The 17,510-nt window shown below is 40.6% G+C and overlaps 3 protein-coding genes across 5 annotated transcripts in view; 1 reads left to right on the top strand and 2 right to left on the bottom strand.

Moving 5' to 3' along the window:
- The window catches only part of khdc4 (KH domain containing 4, pre-mRNA splicing factor), a 15,124-nt gene extending 7,203 nt beyond the window's left edge, over nt 1-7,921 (bottom strand). The window contains exons 1-9 of one of the 2 annotated variants that reach the window (XM_046044056.1): nt 7,791-7,921; nt 6,895-7,078; nt 5,906-6,034; nt 5,735-5,814; nt 5,591-5,643; nt 5,316-5,494; nt 3,871-4,082; nt 3,683-3,743; nt 3,030-3,090 (exon numbers count right to left, since the gene is read on the bottom strand). In XM_046044056.1, the coding sequence (XP_045900012.1) occupies nt 3,030-3,090; nt 3,683-3,743; nt 3,871-4,082; nt 5,316-5,494; nt 5,591-5,643; nt 5,735-5,814; nt 5,906-6,034; nt 6,895-7,078; nt 7,791-7,906 (1,075 nt within the window). In that variant the 5' untranslated portion in view covers nt 7,907-7,921. Of the gene's footprint in view, nt 1-3,029; nt 3,091-3,682; nt 3,744-3,870; nt 4,083-5,315; nt 5,495-5,590; nt 5,644-5,734; nt 5,815-5,905; nt 6,035-6,894; nt 7,079-7,534; nt 7,720-7,790 lie in introns of those variants that run through there. The other variant, XM_046044055.1, reaches the window with a different exon arrangement.
- kcnj14 (potassium inwardly rectifying channel subfamily J member 14) overlaps nt 6,980-17,510 on the top strand; it is a 34,965-nt gene continuing 24,434 nt past the window's right edge. Inside the window, exons 1-2 of one of the 2 annotated variants that reach the window (XM_046044058.1) lie at nt 6,980-7,274; nt 7,771-7,915. The gene's annotated coding sequence lies outside the window, so the exon portion shown is untranslated. Of the gene's footprint in view, nt 7,275-7,661; nt 7,916-17,510 lie in introns of those variants that run through there. The other variant, XM_046044057.1, reaches the window with a different exon arrangement.
- uts2r3 (urotensin-2 receptor 3) lies at nt 15,645-16,793 on the bottom strand. The gene has a single exon (XM_046044061.1). It carries the CDS (start codon nt 16,791-16,793, stop codon nt 15,645-15,647), a length of 1,149 nt encoding a protein of 382 aa, XP_045900017.1.

Raw genomic sequence — 17,510 nt, 5'->3', positions numbered from 1 at the left:
GTCGTCCCAAACGTCTTCCATTTGAGGATTATGGAGGCCACTGTGCTCTTAGGAACCTTAAGTGCAGCAGAAATTTTTTTGTAACCTTGGCCAGATCTGTGCCTTGCCACAATTCTGTCTCTGAGCTCTTCAGGCAGTTCTTTTGACCTCATGATTCTCATTTGCTCTGACATGCACTGTGAGCTGTAAGGTCTTATATAGACAGGTGTGTGGCTTTCCTAATCAAGTCCAATCAGTATAATCAAACACAGCTGGACTCAAATGAAGGTGTAGAACCATCTCAAGGATGATCAGAAGAAATAGACAGCACCTGAGTTAAATATGAGTGTCACGGCAAAGGGTCTGAATACTTATGACCATGTGATATTTCAGTTTTTCTTTTTTAATAAATTTGCAAAAATTTCTACATTTCTGTTTTTTTCTGTCAAGATGGGGTGCTGAGTGTACATTACTGAGAAATAAAATGAACTTTTTTGATTTTTGGAAAATGGCTGCAATGAAACAAAGAGTGAAAATTTTAAAGGGGTCTGAATACTTTCCGTACCCACTGTATAGTCAATTGCATTGGAAATTTCCTCCACGGTCAGCGTAGCGTTAAGAATGCTCTTAGAGTGTTCTGAAGCTTTAGGAAACTCCAACCTGTCCCAAAAGGTAGCCTGGGTATCATTTCCAGAAGGATACTCTGATGTATATAATTTTTCATAGAAGGATTTAAAGGTATCGTTTATCTCCAGAGGGTTTACCTTCACAACTCCCCCTGCATCCTGAATTGAGCCAATTGTTCTCTCTGCTTGCTGCTGTTTGATTCGCCAAGCCAACAGCTTCCCAGCTTTTTCACCCAGGTCGTAATATGATTGATTAAGTCTCAATAAGCTTGCTGCAGCTCTATCTGCAGACACTGAGTTACATTGAGCCCTGAGCAACAGCACCTCCTTGTGAGTATCGGCAGAATTATTATAATTTCTCTCTCTAGAGTCTTAATTTTAGTTTCAAGTATTTTCATCTTTTGTTGTGCATTTTTTGAGTTGGAGCTACTAAAACTTATAATTTGCCCCCTTATAAATGCCTTAAAGGCTTCCCATCTAGTGCAAGCTGAAGTCTGGGTTGTGTTGATGAAAAGTATAGATCAATCTGCTGACCAATGTATTCAATAAAGCTTGTATCTTGCAGCCATTTGGGTTGAAAGCGCAATCTCGGCGGATCTGCCTTCAAGTCAGAGACTAAATACATAAGAGGTACTGGAGCATGGTCAGAGATAACAATACTATCATAGAAACAATCTTCAATTTTAGATAGTAAAGTTGCTGGGATTAAGAAATAATCGATCCGGGAAAAGGTCGAATGAGTGCTAGAGTAGCAGGAGTAAACCACATCATCTGGTTTCAGTTCCCTCCAAATCTGTTAAATTCAACTCCTTCATAAAATGCAGTATGGCTTTTCTAGATTGGGTGTGGGAGATGTTTGAACCAGTGGGGCGATCCTTAGCAGGATCCAGAGTACAGTTAAAATCTCCTGCAATAACATATTTACCTGGAAGTGCGGAAATATTCAAAAACAAATTGCTGAAGAACTTAGGCATCTTCATTCGGACCATATACGTTAATTAAATTTATTTGCTCAGACAGCAAGGTACCCCTTATAAAGATGTATTTACCTGCTGAATCACAGATTGTTTGCAATATTTGGAATGGAATAGACTTATGAATAAGAATAATAACTCCTTTTGCATGAGAGCTAAATGATGCAGAAACCACCTGCCCTGGCCACCTCTTGCATATTTTAGAAATCACAGCCAATAGATGTGATTCTTGCAGAAATATTATCTTCGACTGAAGTCGTTTTAATCTGTTTATTACCCGCTTAATTTTGCCGATTTTATTTAATCCTCCAGGATGTGAATTTAACTTTGACACTATGAGTCATTGGGTTTACCAAAGGCGCTTGACCCAAAATATTGCCCCATGAAAACACAATAGATCATCCCAACATCCCACTTTAAAGAAAAACAAAAAAAACTTAAGTAAAACATAGTGCAAGAATACATGCAAACCGAACAATCAACCGCGAACATATGAACAACCCTCTTTCCCTGTAACTGTAACTACCGTTAATGTGTGGCTGTAGCTACAACTACCTCCCCCCTCCTTGTGGCGCACAACAGATCCACGCACCCGTGAGGAGCCGCTTCTGCGGACCTCCTCCGTACAGCCTTAGCCCCGCCACTTTTCTTTTCGCCAAACCATCAAAATGGATAAGTCTATTAACACAGAACAGCAGGAGATAATTCACCGTCCCTAAATAAATCGGAGTATAACTTTACATGTGGACTCTTCTTTAGCATTGCTCCACTTCCACCCCTCTGCCAAGCCTCACAAGAAAGTTCTCCGCCTCAGCTGCCGTGTCAAAAACATGGGATCGATCGCTGCGGCCCTCCAAATCCACAAGTTTAGCAGTAAGTGACTTGACCCTTTCTTCGAGGGAGGTGGTTGTGGCCTGCATGACTACAATGTTATCTTTGGCTCCATATATACGTACCTCAGCATGAGAGATTCGCTCAGCACAGTTTATTTTTTTATTTTAAAGAAAATAGAAAATTCCACCTTCGTATCATTGATGGCCTTGAGAATATCTTCAGGGCTAACTGCACTGCGCGTGTTCATCACCTCTGCTCTGTTAGCGCCACTAGCACATGGAGGTAACGTCAGCCCAGCACCCTCGGACTCCAAGCTTTCACTCGGTAATTCTGTTTTTTTGATGCGATTCTTCTTTGGCGACATTGTAAAATTCCAGAGCCCATACGCTATTGTCGCCTTTTCTGGTTTAATAAGCACAATGATGAAGTTATTTCAGGATTTTTCCAGACTTGTGGCGGAGCCAAAAGAGACACGACCGCTCAGTACCGTGCCATACCGGAAATCACAGCGTGTGTTTTGACTGAGGATGGCATAGCTGTCAGCTGAGGGAAAACAACAGTGTATTGCCAAAAAAGTGATAAACCTAAACTGCAGAGACAACCAGCTACATTGTACCTTGTTGTGTTGGCATCATTGTGCTCATTTGACTGAGGAAGCGAGAATACTCTCCATGAACCTAGAGAAAGAGAAACATTGTACTTACTTACTGTTAGCAGGTCAAGGAACTAAAATATGAAAATGTACTATTATCTGTAATCTTATTGAGACAATAATAAGAACAAAAATGTGACTGTATTATGGAAGAAAACAAGGTATAAACCTACTGTATAATAATTAGAACTATTAAGTTCCAATACAAATGACCTATACCTAAAGCACCTTTGGAAATATCAGTAGTGGCCACTAGGGATATTACTGATTAATCAATGAGAGATTAATCATGGCTAAGAATTTGATTAGTCAAAACTACATTGTATCAGCTGACAGTGGCTAAGTTGACATCCCTCAGAGATTTGCTTTAGACCTGTGCCAAATCCAGACAGTTGTAATAACTACACCCTGCATTGTCAGCAGCCATGGTCAGCTCTTCCTCAAACCAGTTCAACAATGGCAGTATGTGCCAATTGTTCAAATAAAGCTTTTATAGTGGAAAAACGCACATTTCGATTTAGACAAACTTGTAATGTAACTGAGCGCCAATTGTAGTTGGAACGGAAAATGAAAAAGTATCACGGTTTACCATTTTACAATAACAGGAAATTACTCACTGTCTGAAGCAGGTTCTCACACAAGGTTTTTGCTGCAGCAAGTCCTTCTGGTTTAGGATGACTGGAAGGAAAACAGACTGCATTTAGTTCTACTAAGCCCACAGAGGCTCGTTCATACTGCACAAGCAGGAATCATGTCAGTCTTCTTAAGGTTCTTAATCTTTCTTAATTTATAGGACAACTCCCACCTGATGTAGATGTACATGGGTTCAAAGGCCTCTCGTCCAGAGGCAGGCTCTAAACAGCCTGATCCCTTTCCCCTAAGGAAGACTTTTGCACCTGTCTCAGCCTGAATGTGCTGCAGGTACGAACAGCCAGGGCCCTCGACCCGCTCTTTGACCACAAACCCCGGGATAGCATGCTCCAGGCCCACAAAGATTTTATCTTGAACATAATGCATCTGAGAAAGAAAAGACACCATAAGGGTATAAATACAACTATATGCATTACTAGAGGTTATTACCATTCACTGGTTAAATAACAATTAATTTTTACCATCATATGGACCATACTGGTGGGGTTTTTCTACATATTTTTGTCCATTTATTACAAATTGCATCGGTTTTACTTTATCTGCAATACTTGTCCAAATCCAAAAAACGATTTTTAGACTGAAGAATATTAGTGATTAAGTTACAGAGAGTTAAGATGGTAATCTATCAGAGTGGCCATCATATGCAATGGATTCTGGTCAGTTTGGATGTCCCGATACAATATTAAAGTTCAGAATCGCGGCCAACCAAGACATTTCTTGATGATCAGTATCGGCTTAATAGGACCTAAGCCCGATCCTTTGTTTTACGTTAACTTTCTCACAAGTGTCGTTAACAAAGAGTGCAATTTGTGGCAGGATGCTGTTACAATGTCTGCAGTGTGGAAATAATTTTAAATGTAAATCAAAAGCAGTTGAACAGCCACTTGTAGTAACAGAGCTGCATTCAATACTAACAATTGGATATGTTACCTAAAAAATATTCACCCAACAGAATACTGTGAGTTCACTCAGGTAACTCAGGCAGGTTGTGACTGTGAATGTTAAAGTTAAGGTTTTATACCACTTCAAAATTGAACTGTGATTATATTACTTTTTTTGAATGTTCTAGTTCTACTACAACAATGCTGCACTAAATGGAATTGATAAGAGCTGTTTTATTTATAAAGACATCTTTTAGTTTGTTTACTTGGTTATTTTGTAAAAATAAATTTAAAAACATTGATATGGATGATATATTGGATTAATTGTTATCCATTTAATGTACTTGAAGATTACACTATGCAACTGTATTATCTAGGAAAAGACAAGTATCCTAAAGGCATTCGGTATCTGCGGATACTCAATATTAAATGAGTCGAATCGGGATCAGGAACAAAAAACACTTGATCGGGACAGCCCTATCTTCCAACATCAAAATGCAACTTCTCCAACATCTCCAACATCAAAATGCAGCTTAATTTTTATGGAAGTTAGATTGGTTGTAAGTGATGTAAACAATATGCAATTCTCAAAAAAAAGTCTTCTCTGTTGGCAATATTGGAAGCAAAATGACGGTAAAATCCTTTTATATACTAACCTTTCATAGTACTATCACGTTAGTTCATGAGATGTAAAAAGTCAAAAAGGAACCCGTCTCACCCCGGACTGAAAGTGTGGTTTGTGGTGGGTCATGGGGGGCAGTGAGGGAGGAGGTGGATTGTGCTGTTGGTAAACTGTGACAGAAGCTCCACCAGGGGGGAAGGATGAAGATGATGATGAGGCAGTTGCAGCCTTCACCACACCGTTGGTGATGATCTCCTTGATTCTATTAACTGCCCCTGGAGAACGCGGAAAAAAACCCATCAGTCTAATTACATGAGATATGAAGACATACATTCATGACCGACTGTGGATAAGTCTGAAAAAGTACTGACTGTCGACGAGGTCTCTAGTCTGTCCTTGGACGTGCAGATACAAAGGGCGATCCCTGCGTGGAAAGAGTAGAGAGGTTGTGTTTAAACAGCAAGCCAACTAGCTTTTACGATCAGCTACTCAAAGTGAGAGGCGAGAGAAGTCACCCTGGTACAGCTTTGCCCTTCTCCTCTGCTGTCATGTAACGGCCTCTGGTTGACACCGCGGCACCGCTCACTTTACTAATCTGCAGACATGGTAAAGTGCATATCAATAAATACTCCACAAAGCTAGTGAACTTAATACTGTGAGATATGATTATCCATATTGCTACTGACCTCATCCTGCGTTTGTCCGCGTGTCAGGAGGTTTCGACAAGTGATTGGGACATCATTGATTTCAACCTCAGCTACGACCAGGTCATCCTTGGCCTTTGTTGGCACTGGGGGCTTCCCAACAACTACAGCCTGAAAGAGGAGGGGAGTCAGAGTGTTTCTCACGCCAAGTTGATTAATTGGGCCACGTCACTATACCGGGACAAGTGACTATATCAATATTTGGTGTTTCACGTTGCAGAATTTGTTCATAATATATACTGTGAGGCTGGTGAAGATATATTTGAAGAAGACTTGTAACGTCTATTTTATCAGCATAACTCGTATGATGCGCTTGGAGGAAATATATTCTTGATAGTCCCGACAAAGAAATTATGTAGTCAGATTTCTCTCAGCCTGTTATCAGATATGCTTAATGGAAACTGAAAATGGCTTCAGTTCGACACCCCATTTTCATGCAGCCCAGGGAGATAAACAGAGTAGGCAGTTATGGACATTTTTCATAACTGCATGGATGTTGTGGCATATATCAATATGTGAAGAGTCCTATAGTTATCATTATGATGATTTCACAGAGCTTCAGCCAAAGTTAAAGATAGCACCCTCAAACTATACAGTAGGAGGACACAATATGGATAAAATATTTATCGGAATAGAGAAAATATATAAATAGAAAAGATTACGATAAAATATCTTGGTCATAATATCAATGTATATTCTTATGAAACAAACCTGTTAATCTAGTATTGCCATTCAGCAGTGGCCCCATTTTAAATGCTTTTCAACATTGCACGTAGGCCTTGTACAACCAGAGATGTTAAAGGGATAAAAAACTCATATGGTTAGCATATTTAAATCATCTCACATTATTTATAAACATATTGCCCACCACAACCAACATAAGATGATGGCCCTGCACCAGAGCTGATTAAGATTTTAATGATTCCTTCATTGGAGACTAACCAGGAACGTGATGTTATGCCCCTTATTACCTTATCAGGTGGTCCAGGGACGCCTATCTGCGAGGGTTTGAGTTTGCCCTTGGCTACCAACATAGCGTTTATCTTGGCAGCCACAGCAGCTGCAGCATCCAGAGCCCCGGTGGGTGCAGCTTCAGCCTCCCCCATCCCACCAGAGCCATAGCCGGGACCGGGTTGGTCCCATTTGCTGCGGCGGCTGGGAAGACAGAAAAACATGAAAGGGAGATAAAATAATGGCTGTGAAAAAGAAAGCAGGACTGAACGAACACTTGATTTGATGGTATAACCCAAGTTGACTAACCAGACACCGTTACTGTTTATGTTATGGAAACTAACCAAGAAGTGAGATTCTGGATATGGTCTCACTTGATTACGGCTTATTGTGATCACAGGTGTGTTACACAAGAAATGTTACAGGCACATTGTAAACCCGCATGCATTCTGTGAAAATATCTTAAATAACATGTAACTATTGATAACTAGCCTGTGTTAATGGTCAACAGCAGCTCGACAACAGTCCGCCATGATTACATAAACTGGCTAACGTTACCGTTAGCTAAGTTAGCTAGCCGGCTAACAACAGCATCTGAACGGCGACTCAAATAACGTTTACCACACCAAAATATAAAAACACTCGTTTTGACTCACTCACCCGCCGTTTTGAGTTCCACAATATGACATCAATATCCTGTCAAATAGAAATTTGACGCTCAGTGCAAAAACAAATGCCAAAGAGCTCCCACTTAATGCAGTTAGTCTGTGTTTGTCGCTCGCCTCTGCTACGTAGTTCAACGTTTCCGTCTCCGGTTTGCTGCAAGTGAGACGGTGAAACCGCACGGAGGCGCCAGATACCATTACATGCTTCTTATGAGCCTCTAAAATGTTCAGGTGTGATGCTGCTGCCTCACCTGTCACCCCGTATTTTATCACCTCCCGGCCGGACTTGGTGAGTTTCTCCAGAGGAGGCATCAAAGGTTTCAGTAGAAGCAAAAAAGCCTTGAGCAGCAGCTTCATGACAGGACATTCAGTCAAGGTAGGTGTGAGCAACTACTTCTTAACATGTCTATCTGTTTGTCATTGAAGTTTTAAAACACATGGCAGGATTTTTTTTGGGCTGGTATTCATGATGATTTCGACAGCTACGTTTTTTTGTACTATTTGTGTACTGAAGTCTTTAAATGCAAACAAATGCAAGCTAGCACTAAATTGTCCTTCATTGTTGAATGCATGATGCCCTGGAATTTAAGGTTTTCCAGAAATCCTTTTGAAATGTGACTCAGTATTTGCCTTTGTACTTAATATAGGCAACAACATTTGTATCTCATACACACTTTTTAAAAATATGTTTAAAAATGCTGCAAACTAAAGCAAAGTATTTCATGCATCACTGTGATGTAAGCCTATGTGTAAATATCTATACAGTCTATGGTAAATATAAATTTTTTTTGTTCTTTGCTTGTGGTCACATTTGTATTCATTAGAGTTTTCTTTGTATTTATATATTGAATGTTCCACAACTACTTGATATTGTCACTTGTGAAGGAAATATTTGCATACTCTTTGTTTGCTGTGAAAACAACAAACTATAAATCATTCAAAAATCAATTTAAAAAGTAGCCTATAATGAATGTGAGCCTTTTTCAGTAATCACAAATAGCACATTGACAGAAATTTTATTTTTTAATGGCAAGTAAGAAAAAAAAATATTTAATTGGGCAAAATGAAAAATTCTAATAGGGCCAATATATTATGCTTCTTCAAACCTATAGCATTTTAATGTGACCTGCTGGCTTTAATTGTCTCTCAAACTCTTTTGCAAATAGATTACAAACTAAAAATCCCTCTTACCCTTTCAAGCTGAGCTGTAGGCTTACAGTATTCTTTGTGATGAAAATCAGGCCTGGGATAAAGGCCCTGTTTGGTACTTATGGCTTTGTGGATGAGACCAGCAGGCAGCATCCTGTCCAGAGACAGACCACAGCATCAGGCCTGCTCACTCTGGCAGGTACAGGTGTTCAGTTACTGACCACCCAGGAGCTCAGAGACATGGCCAGGAGGTGCAGGTTACTGTGGAAGGTGAGAACGTTGTGTGGGGCCGACATGGATCAATAGATTGAACAACCAGCAGCCCTTGTTGGATTTCTGTCTGCTTTCTTGAGTTTGATTAGGATCAATGTCTGTCATGTGTACGCAAGAGGAAATGGCTTCTCCTAAAAGGCTCGGTATTCGTTTTCAATCACAACTCTAGCTTTGTTCATGCTCATCAATTAGAACTGAAGTTAGTTTGTGTTTTGCTTTCTAATTAAAGAGTGGAAGCAATCGATTATTTTCAGTCCCTATAAAGCCATTAAACTTCTTTTTGTGCAATAATACTTTTTAAGGTTCACAATTATGTTTCTACTGAAGTAGGTGAGTTAAGAAATGTAACAACGGTGGTGCCATTTTCAGTGAACAGCCTACACATTTAAAGTGTTATCAGTTTTACTTTTTTAAAACTCAGTTTTGTAATTTTACATATTTCTCCTGTTAAGTCACTTTAAAATGAGTTAAAGTGATGATGGACAGCGAATGCTTTTCTTTTCAAGTTAATATTTTCTGATCCTACACCCCTGTCACTAAGACTTTTGAAATGATATATTTCACCTTTTAAATAATCAGGTTTTTCCCTTCCAAGTCAAAAAAATTACATTCAAACATGGTTTTCTCTCTAAAAAGCTGCTCAGCACCTTGTACACACAGGACATTTTTAATGAGTTTTTTTAAATTAAAAGTAGATTTTATGATCAGTAAAAAATAATAAGTTATAGTACAACCGTTGAGTAACACTTTGCATTCTCAAATTAAGATCTGATGAGCTTTGAAACATTTCATTTAAATTTAAATTGGCCATAAACATAGTGGAATTAAAATAATATGTCTTTTCAAGATATTTGCTCTTTACTTGGTGAACAGAGCTTGTTCTGCAGTGATGACCCCTCAGGACGGGAGATGTCCTCCCTCTGGGGACTCTATTACTGGGATGGGTCAGTTTCTGAGCCACCCGAGCTGAACGTTCAGTCAGTGCAAAGACAGACAAGAGAAGAACATGTTGTGTAGCAGGGAACACGTGCAGCTATTGTATCACTGTTACCTGCTGCTGTTGATAAAATCTTTTATACATGTTATTATGTTACTACGGCAATAGAAACCCAAAGAACTAACTCTGTACATACATTTGTCATGTATGTATGTATATAGTTAATCCTTGGGGTCACTACTACCTGGTGTAGTTAAAATAAATGCAGACACTGAAAGAAAAACATGAAAGTTCAGATACTATCAACATTAATGCTACTGGAGAGAGAAATTACCTCATTTAGGCATGGCATTATAACATACATCAGACTACATGTATTCAGTAGTGTTGATAAAACTATGCAGTCCACAGCGTCTCCTTGCAATGTGCTGCCACCCAGGAACACGGACAGCACATCTATCAGAATGTAACCATGAGGCTGTACAAGTGGTAGACATCCGGCTATTGTATTTAATGTTAATACTAGTAAAATTTATGGGCACTGTCCTCCTTCTGTGTGTAAACCAACCAAGTGTGTACTTGGCACTTTTAGAAAGGCACTATGCCAGCATGCAAAAACAGATTGAGTTCTGTTTGCTACATATTGAATTAAGAAAACAAATTTATTGTCAGTGTGGAGCCGTGAAGAACAGAAAGGGGAAAATATACAAGAACCGGGGGCAAGTAATAATTTGGTCTTTGTTCTTATGTTTTACCTGCAGGTGGCACTGTAATTCTAACTGTGACATAAACGCCATACTACTCACTCTCAGATGAGGAAATGATAGTGATGCTACTGCTATTTGTTACCTGTTTGACTGAACCTGTTTATACATAGGGAACTCACTTTCATGCTATAATTCTTTATTTTGACACTATACTGAATGGAATCGCTCATAGCTGCCTTTCCTGTGTTTAAAATGCATCTTTGGCACAGTAAGCAGATAGTCCTATTAGTATTCATATACATAATAGGGCTGCACCTAACAGTTATTTTCATTATCAATTAACCTGCAGATTATGTTCTTGATTATTCGATTAATCGTTTGGTCTAAAAATGGCAGAAATAGTGAAAAATGCCCATTAACATTTCCTAATGTTTAGTTCAAATGTCACCCAAGACTAAAGAAAATCTGAAAATCTAATCGCTGGAACTAGGTAATGTATTTTTGCTTGAAAAATTACTGAAACAACTGACGATGATTGACTGACTCATCGATTAATAATTTCAACTCAAATAAATAATAGGCTACACAGACTTTTGTTCTCATATTGAACCGTGTCATGGAAATGCATAAGGTCCCTCCTCAGCCATGATCTCCCTACACGAACAAACCACAGGGTTTGGATGGGTAAAGTGTCAGAAGGTCAGAAGTGAAGGGAGCTTTGACGCCTGACTTCACGGGGATGACTGTTTACGGGCAGTGTGCTGCGAGGAGGAGGAGGAGGCAGAGGAGAACAGAGAAAACGGTGAAACACAGCGAGAGGGACAAGGAGCGAGAGGGGCAGACATGCCATATTTACTGTCTTTCCTAGTAAGAGACCAAGTGTGAACCGTAATGTGTATGTCGGTTGATGTAACCTCCGGCCTTCAAGGCACGCAAGCCTGGGTCTCGCCTGATCCTGGCGGCTGACACAGAGGTGCGAATTCAGGGGACGTGATGGGGAGGAGGGTGCCCCATGGTAGGGTTGCCATGGGTTGAACAAAGAAACACTGTGAGCTCCTAGGTTTCAGTGTTTGCTGTCAATTACAAACTGTTTTTTTAATGCTGTGTTGACTACAAGTGCGGTTATCGTAAAACTTGAATTACTGTGTTTGATATAAGCTGCTGTGACGTTACAGATGCTTTAAGCTAGAAGTTGAATAAGTTAATATTAATTCTGGGATGAATTAAGTTTTTTATATTCATAATGCAAATGTCCGCCAAGAGACTTTAACACTAACCTTATATAAGGTGAAACCCTGCAGAGGAATGAGAGTGTAGGCACGGCGGAAAGTGTGGAGGGGACAAAAAGTGATTGAGAGAGGGAAAACAGATGGGAAGATTGAATTTTAGAGGAGGGCAGGCGGAGGAGGAGTGCAAAGGGAATCTTTTTTGTGTATGTCTGGAGAGAACGGGAGCCTCTTATACACCTCACAGCGTGAATTTGGCGCAGGCTGTGGCCTCGTCTCGTCTACACAGCGGGGTGCTTTCCTGAGTGGGCTGCCCAGGGGAGGGGCACCTGCAGCAGCCTCAAACACTGGTCAAGAGGAGAGCCTGACAGGCGGGGCAAGGGGTGCTTGGATGGAAAGATGCTTGGTGGTTCCAGGAAAAGTACATGTGCTGGATTTATGAAATCCTCAGGTAGAACAGAGCGTCGCTCCCAAAAGAAAATATTTGTCCTTCTGTTTTCCCCTTTGGACTAGAGAGGAAGACACTGCCTGCAATATCAGGATGAAATCAAAAGCCTCTGTTGCGCAAGAGGACAAAAGTTATGATTGGAGCAATTCAGCCGGTGCTGGCATCTACCAACACAAACAACACAAAGTTTATAGATAGGCCAGCCTGCCAACTGAGACAATATTTTCCATCCAATTGGTTGGGTTGACCAAACACCACGTATTTGAAGTTTATCAAACACTCAGTCATCCCCGCAGACCTGAGGGAGGACTTAATCATCTGATATATTGAGTTTTAGAACCTGTCCTTATGCAGACTCAGAAAATTGAACTGTGCTTTAATATCCACGCTGCTCATAAGTGTCTTCTTTGGAAGGGTTTCATCTTTACAGAAGCTACACACTCCATTTTCTGCCTTTTAGGTATGACCCAGGGGTCCAAAAACCACCAACTCTCATATGAGAGCTCATGATTTCAAACATATATGGAGTTGGCTCTTTTATCTGCAAGAAATTCCATTTAAATGGACAAATGTGCTGAGTGGGCCTCAGTTGTCTGTGAAAGGTGGATGGATATTGCATTAACTTTACAACTAAAGCGCCCCCTGTGGTGCGACGGCACAGGGCTCTGGATAATAACTGCAGTGGGAACGTTATGCTCAGAGGTAGCCAGGCCAGGTAAATGGAAACACATGGTAGGCTGCAAGGACCACAGAAGGGCCTCAGAAATAATGGCATCACAGTGCAGAGAAATGCACGCACTCCCCTGGCAAATGCTTTTGGTGTCTCTTCAACCAGCTGGTATTACCAATGCAGTAAAGTCCCGCGGTGCTTCATGGCTTCTCCCGCTTCCCTTGGGTTTCCTTTTCCTTAGTTAATGTTCCTGCCTGTATGCACTTTATGTGCAAATAAATAAACACAAACTTTAAGTTTGATTTCCTCAAATAATTAAAGTCTCATTTTACATTATACTTGACATGAAATCACTCAAATAATCCATTACCTGGGGATTATGTTCTCACAGAAGTTACTGAATGTCAAGTCAAAACACAGTTAACCACACTTAATAGAGCTTAATGGTCCTTCTGTGTGATTTGGGTGGATAAATAAAAATACCATTACCCAGAAATGTCACTTGAGAAGGGCTCTTAACAATCAGCAATGAAATTAAAAAAAAAACTTAACGGATCAGTGGCACTTATATATCTTCATTCCCTGTATTCTGTGTCAAACTTTCAAAGTGGTCTGGAATATTATTTAAAAAATCTTTCCTTAGAGGACAGTATTTCTGTTTTTAATGTAGATTAAAATGTAGCTTTTGTCTTAATGGGAATTAATACATTGTGTGATTCTCTAGTTTTGCATTAATGGGGTCCAGCATGTAGTTTATTTTGTATAAAGTTATCTCAGATTTTTACTTTGCATGAAAATGATTTTACATTATAAATTTACATTTAAAAAAAAAACAACTTCCACAAATTGTTTAACATAACACATTTGTTTACTTTTTAATAAGGTGGGATTTAAGGAAAAATCCACATCCTTCAGCACAGATGCAGACATGTTGTAAGCTTTAGAAAGTAAGCCTATATAAACAGACAAAACAAATTAGATTTGAACTTATTTAAACTGAATTGAATTTAAATAAGCATCTACTGAGAGTTACACTTAGCCAGTGTTGTTCTGAGTTAGATTTCAGCAAGTTGTATTTTTGAAAGCCATTTTGTCTTTATTAGAAGTAAGGGGGACAGATGGATGGTGACATGCAACAATAGTCCTTTGCCCGACTTGAACCCGGGACCTTACAGTCACGTGCCAGCATCTTAAACCCCTAGCCCTTGGCGCCCCCCCAAGAAAAGAACACCATCTTTCAAACCAAAGCATCATGCTCATATGATACCACCCTGCTTCTTTTGTCCCTTCTTCCCATCCTTACTCCTTTCTGTCAAACAACAATATTTGCTCATCTGCGTCAAAGAGCAGCAGGGTTTGCGATACAGTACAGTGCAGCCTTTGAGTCAGACAGACAGAGACAGCCGTTGCTACAGGGAGACACAGAAACACCAGCCAGCAAGTATATATACAAGAATGGGGAAGACCTTCTAGAGTCACTGACATGCTGACACAGACACACAAACAAAAGTATGAATGCGACTCAAGGATTTTTTAATTATTGTATTTTTTACTGTACCTTTTACATCTGCTTTTCAGCCTCCTTCTGTTCCTCTTCACTGTTGTTGTTTCCCATATTTTTCTTCTCTTCTCACATCTGTTTATTGCATTATTTTTATGAACACCATAACGTGTGATCTTTAGTTATGTTGTGTTCTTTTGCCAAAAGAAGTCACGTTTTCATCTTTTTTCCTAGTTAAAGATCCAGTCACACAGTGAATTACAGAAAGCATACTCTTTATTCAAGTCTATATATTATGCACTACTATAAACATCAGTTAAATCAACTCAAGGTGAGGCCATGCAAAGCATTGCATGATAGTACATTTCAAACCCAACATGCAGGTCATGATTATAAAAAAGGTCAGTTGTTTTAGATATGTCAGGGTTCAGGGGAAGCAAACAAAAGACTGTTGAACCGCTCAAACATAATTCATTAGGTCAATAAACATAATCTCAGAAAAATGTCCCAACGAGGTCCTGACCAGTTACAACCAGTTGTTCAAAAACAAACATTTTCTTTGATAGTTCTCTGAAAACAAGCAGAAGTGTATCAGGGTTTTACTGGAAATGCTTGTGCATGAGCAACATACAGCATAGACTTTGCTTTCCTAATCTTACAGTAATAATACAGTACAGGTTTAATGGAGGACAAGAATTCTGTTGACTAAATAAACCATTCTTCTCTGTTATTTAATCTGTTGATTTGGTTAAATGACTTTGCACAATTAATTACTGTAGTAACCACTTGTCTTAGAAATGCCATTGTATTACTTTACCATAGTCACATATATAATATCATTCAAACATTTAAAACAAAACGATCATTATGTAAACTTGGTTAATACAGCAATTGAAAACACATTTGACCAAAGAGTGGAAAAGGTTTGCAGATAAAGCATCCATTAGATGATGACACATGATTGTCTCCCGATAGGAAATCTTGTTCTTTCAAGGATCTATACAAAGTGCTATCATTTGTTCAGTATTGTTCAGTTTCCTTAGTTTGCAGGCTAACCTAAGACACCTAAGACACCAAAGACCATTAATTTGTCTTTGGTGTCTGTTATGGAACTCATAAAGCATCCATATACAGTACCTTTTTACACACGTACACACTTATATCATTGTCTCTACTGTTCGAGACACGCACATACTACTGCAGTGGACTGCTCTTACGGGAGAGCTGATTTGCTGATGTCAGCGTCTGCCGGTTGCGTCTTCGTTTTCCTGTCAATAGTGTGTAGAAGAATGGATTCACACAGGAGTTTCCATAGGTCAGCCCTGTGAGGATACGATTCACTGTCACCTGTGTCCCTACTGGTACTGTCCGCAGCATGTCAGGCTTATAGAGTGGCAGCAGCTGCCAGATCCAGAAAGGGAGGAAGCAGGCCCAGAAGGCCAGGACAATACCAAGGATGAGGAGCAGCACTTTGGGTTTGGGGGCACGGGGAGTAGAAGCGGTGCTGCTCCCACTGGCCCAGGCTGGCCTGGTCTGAGACACCCAGTAAAGCCGGCCTAGAGTAGCATAAAGTGCTCCAATGGCCAACCCAGGACCAAGAATGCTAGTGCAGAAGAGCACGCTTAGATAGGCCTTGGAGCTCTGCTCGTCCCATGCAGGCACACACAGCTGGCCCTCCTGGTTCTCCCCATCCTCCAGGTGCAGTGTGATCATCATGGGCAGACTAAGAGCCACAGCCAGTCCCCAGGCCAGACCTACACGCAGCAGGCCGGAGGAGTTGGAGGAGGAGGTATGCAGGGGATGGGCCACAGCCCGGTAGCGGTCGAGACTCATGGCGGTAAGAGTGAAGATGGAGGCGTGCATGGTGAGGAGGTCGAGGCTCAGGAGGAGGCGGCAGCCTGGCTCACCAAAGGCCCACCCGGACGCCAGGCTGTCGTACACGATGAAGGGAGCAGTAAAAAGGTAGAGCAGATCAGCAAGAGCAAGGCTCAGCACCTGCAGGTGAAGAGAAGAGGAGGAGGAAGAGGAGGAAGAGGAGATGGGGGAGGAGGAAGGGGAGGAGGAGTTGGCAAGGCAGGATGGTACAGGTACTCTCATCAGGCAGCAGGTTGCTCCACGTCTTCTCCTACTTCTCCTGCGCCTCAAAACAAGGCCCAGAGTGTACAGGTTACCTGTGATACCCAGCAAGGAGAGGAGGGAGAGGAGGGAGCAGAAGAGAGCTGTGGACGCCAGGCTGGGTGATGGAGAGATGGAGGGAGAGGAGGAGGAGGGCACAGAGAAATTAGGGATAATAGAAAGGAAGGTGTATGGGGAAGGTGGAGGCAAAGAGCCGGAGAGGTCCATAATGTGAAATTATAGAAGGGTTTTGAAAGTTAGGAATGCCGCCAGTGAATGTTAAATGTTCTGTCTGTTTCAGAAGCAAAGTAAAAGATGCAGAGCCAGAGAGGAGGGAGGCGGGGTAGATTGGGTCAAAAGGAAGAAACAGGTGGAGAAGAGAACAAAAGGATATTTTGTCAATTTACATCAATACTTTCCTTTTTTATATATTCTCTGGTTTCTGGAGATTTTATTTGTTTGACACACAGGTTAAGGACAAAAAGCTAAAAGTGACTGATCTCTGAGGAGGCTGCAAAGAGATTTATGTAGGCCTATATGAATGTTGACATCAGATAAAGTAAATAAAGTCAAATAAACATGTAGAAATGAAAATGTCAGCAAACCACAATGGTTTATGTTTTAGCAGAAACCTGCTCTAGCTGGCGCATCCTTTACAGTTTTATAGTTTCACAGGGAGCCAGGGAGGCGGTCATGCTTTTACTAAAATAATTGGATTTTCAGAGTAGGAGGGCTCCAATGGAAGACTGTAAATCCAGACTGAAACCTGCTCCTTCTTAAGGTCAGCAGTTGGGCAACAATTAGGCTAAGTGAGACACAAAACAGTGTGAGGGAGTTAACATGGCTTAGAAGTTGTTTCATGCAAACAAAGTCTAAATAGTCATGTTTTACTTTTAGATGTCTGCTTTTATATTGTGCGTTCTTGCGCACCAGTGGTTTGGATGA

Source organism: Micropterus dolomieu, linkage group LG03, assembly GCF_021292245.1.
Source record: "Micropterus dolomieu isolate WLL.071019.BEF.003 ecotype Adirondacks linkage group LG03, ASM2129224v1, whole genome shotgun sequence".
NCBI lineage: Eukaryota > Metazoa > Chordata > Actinopteri > Centrarchiformes > Centrarchidae > Micropterus > Micropterus dolomieu.
The sequence above is the reverse complement of the archived record's forward strand: the minus strand, read 5'-3'. Positions and strand labels throughout refer to the sequence as shown.

Excerpts from the sequence above, each read along its gene's own strand:
- uts2r3 (XM_046044061.1), bottom strand. The coding sequence starts at position 16,793 with ATGGACCTCTCCGGCTCTTTGCCTCCACCTTCCCCATACACCTTCCTT.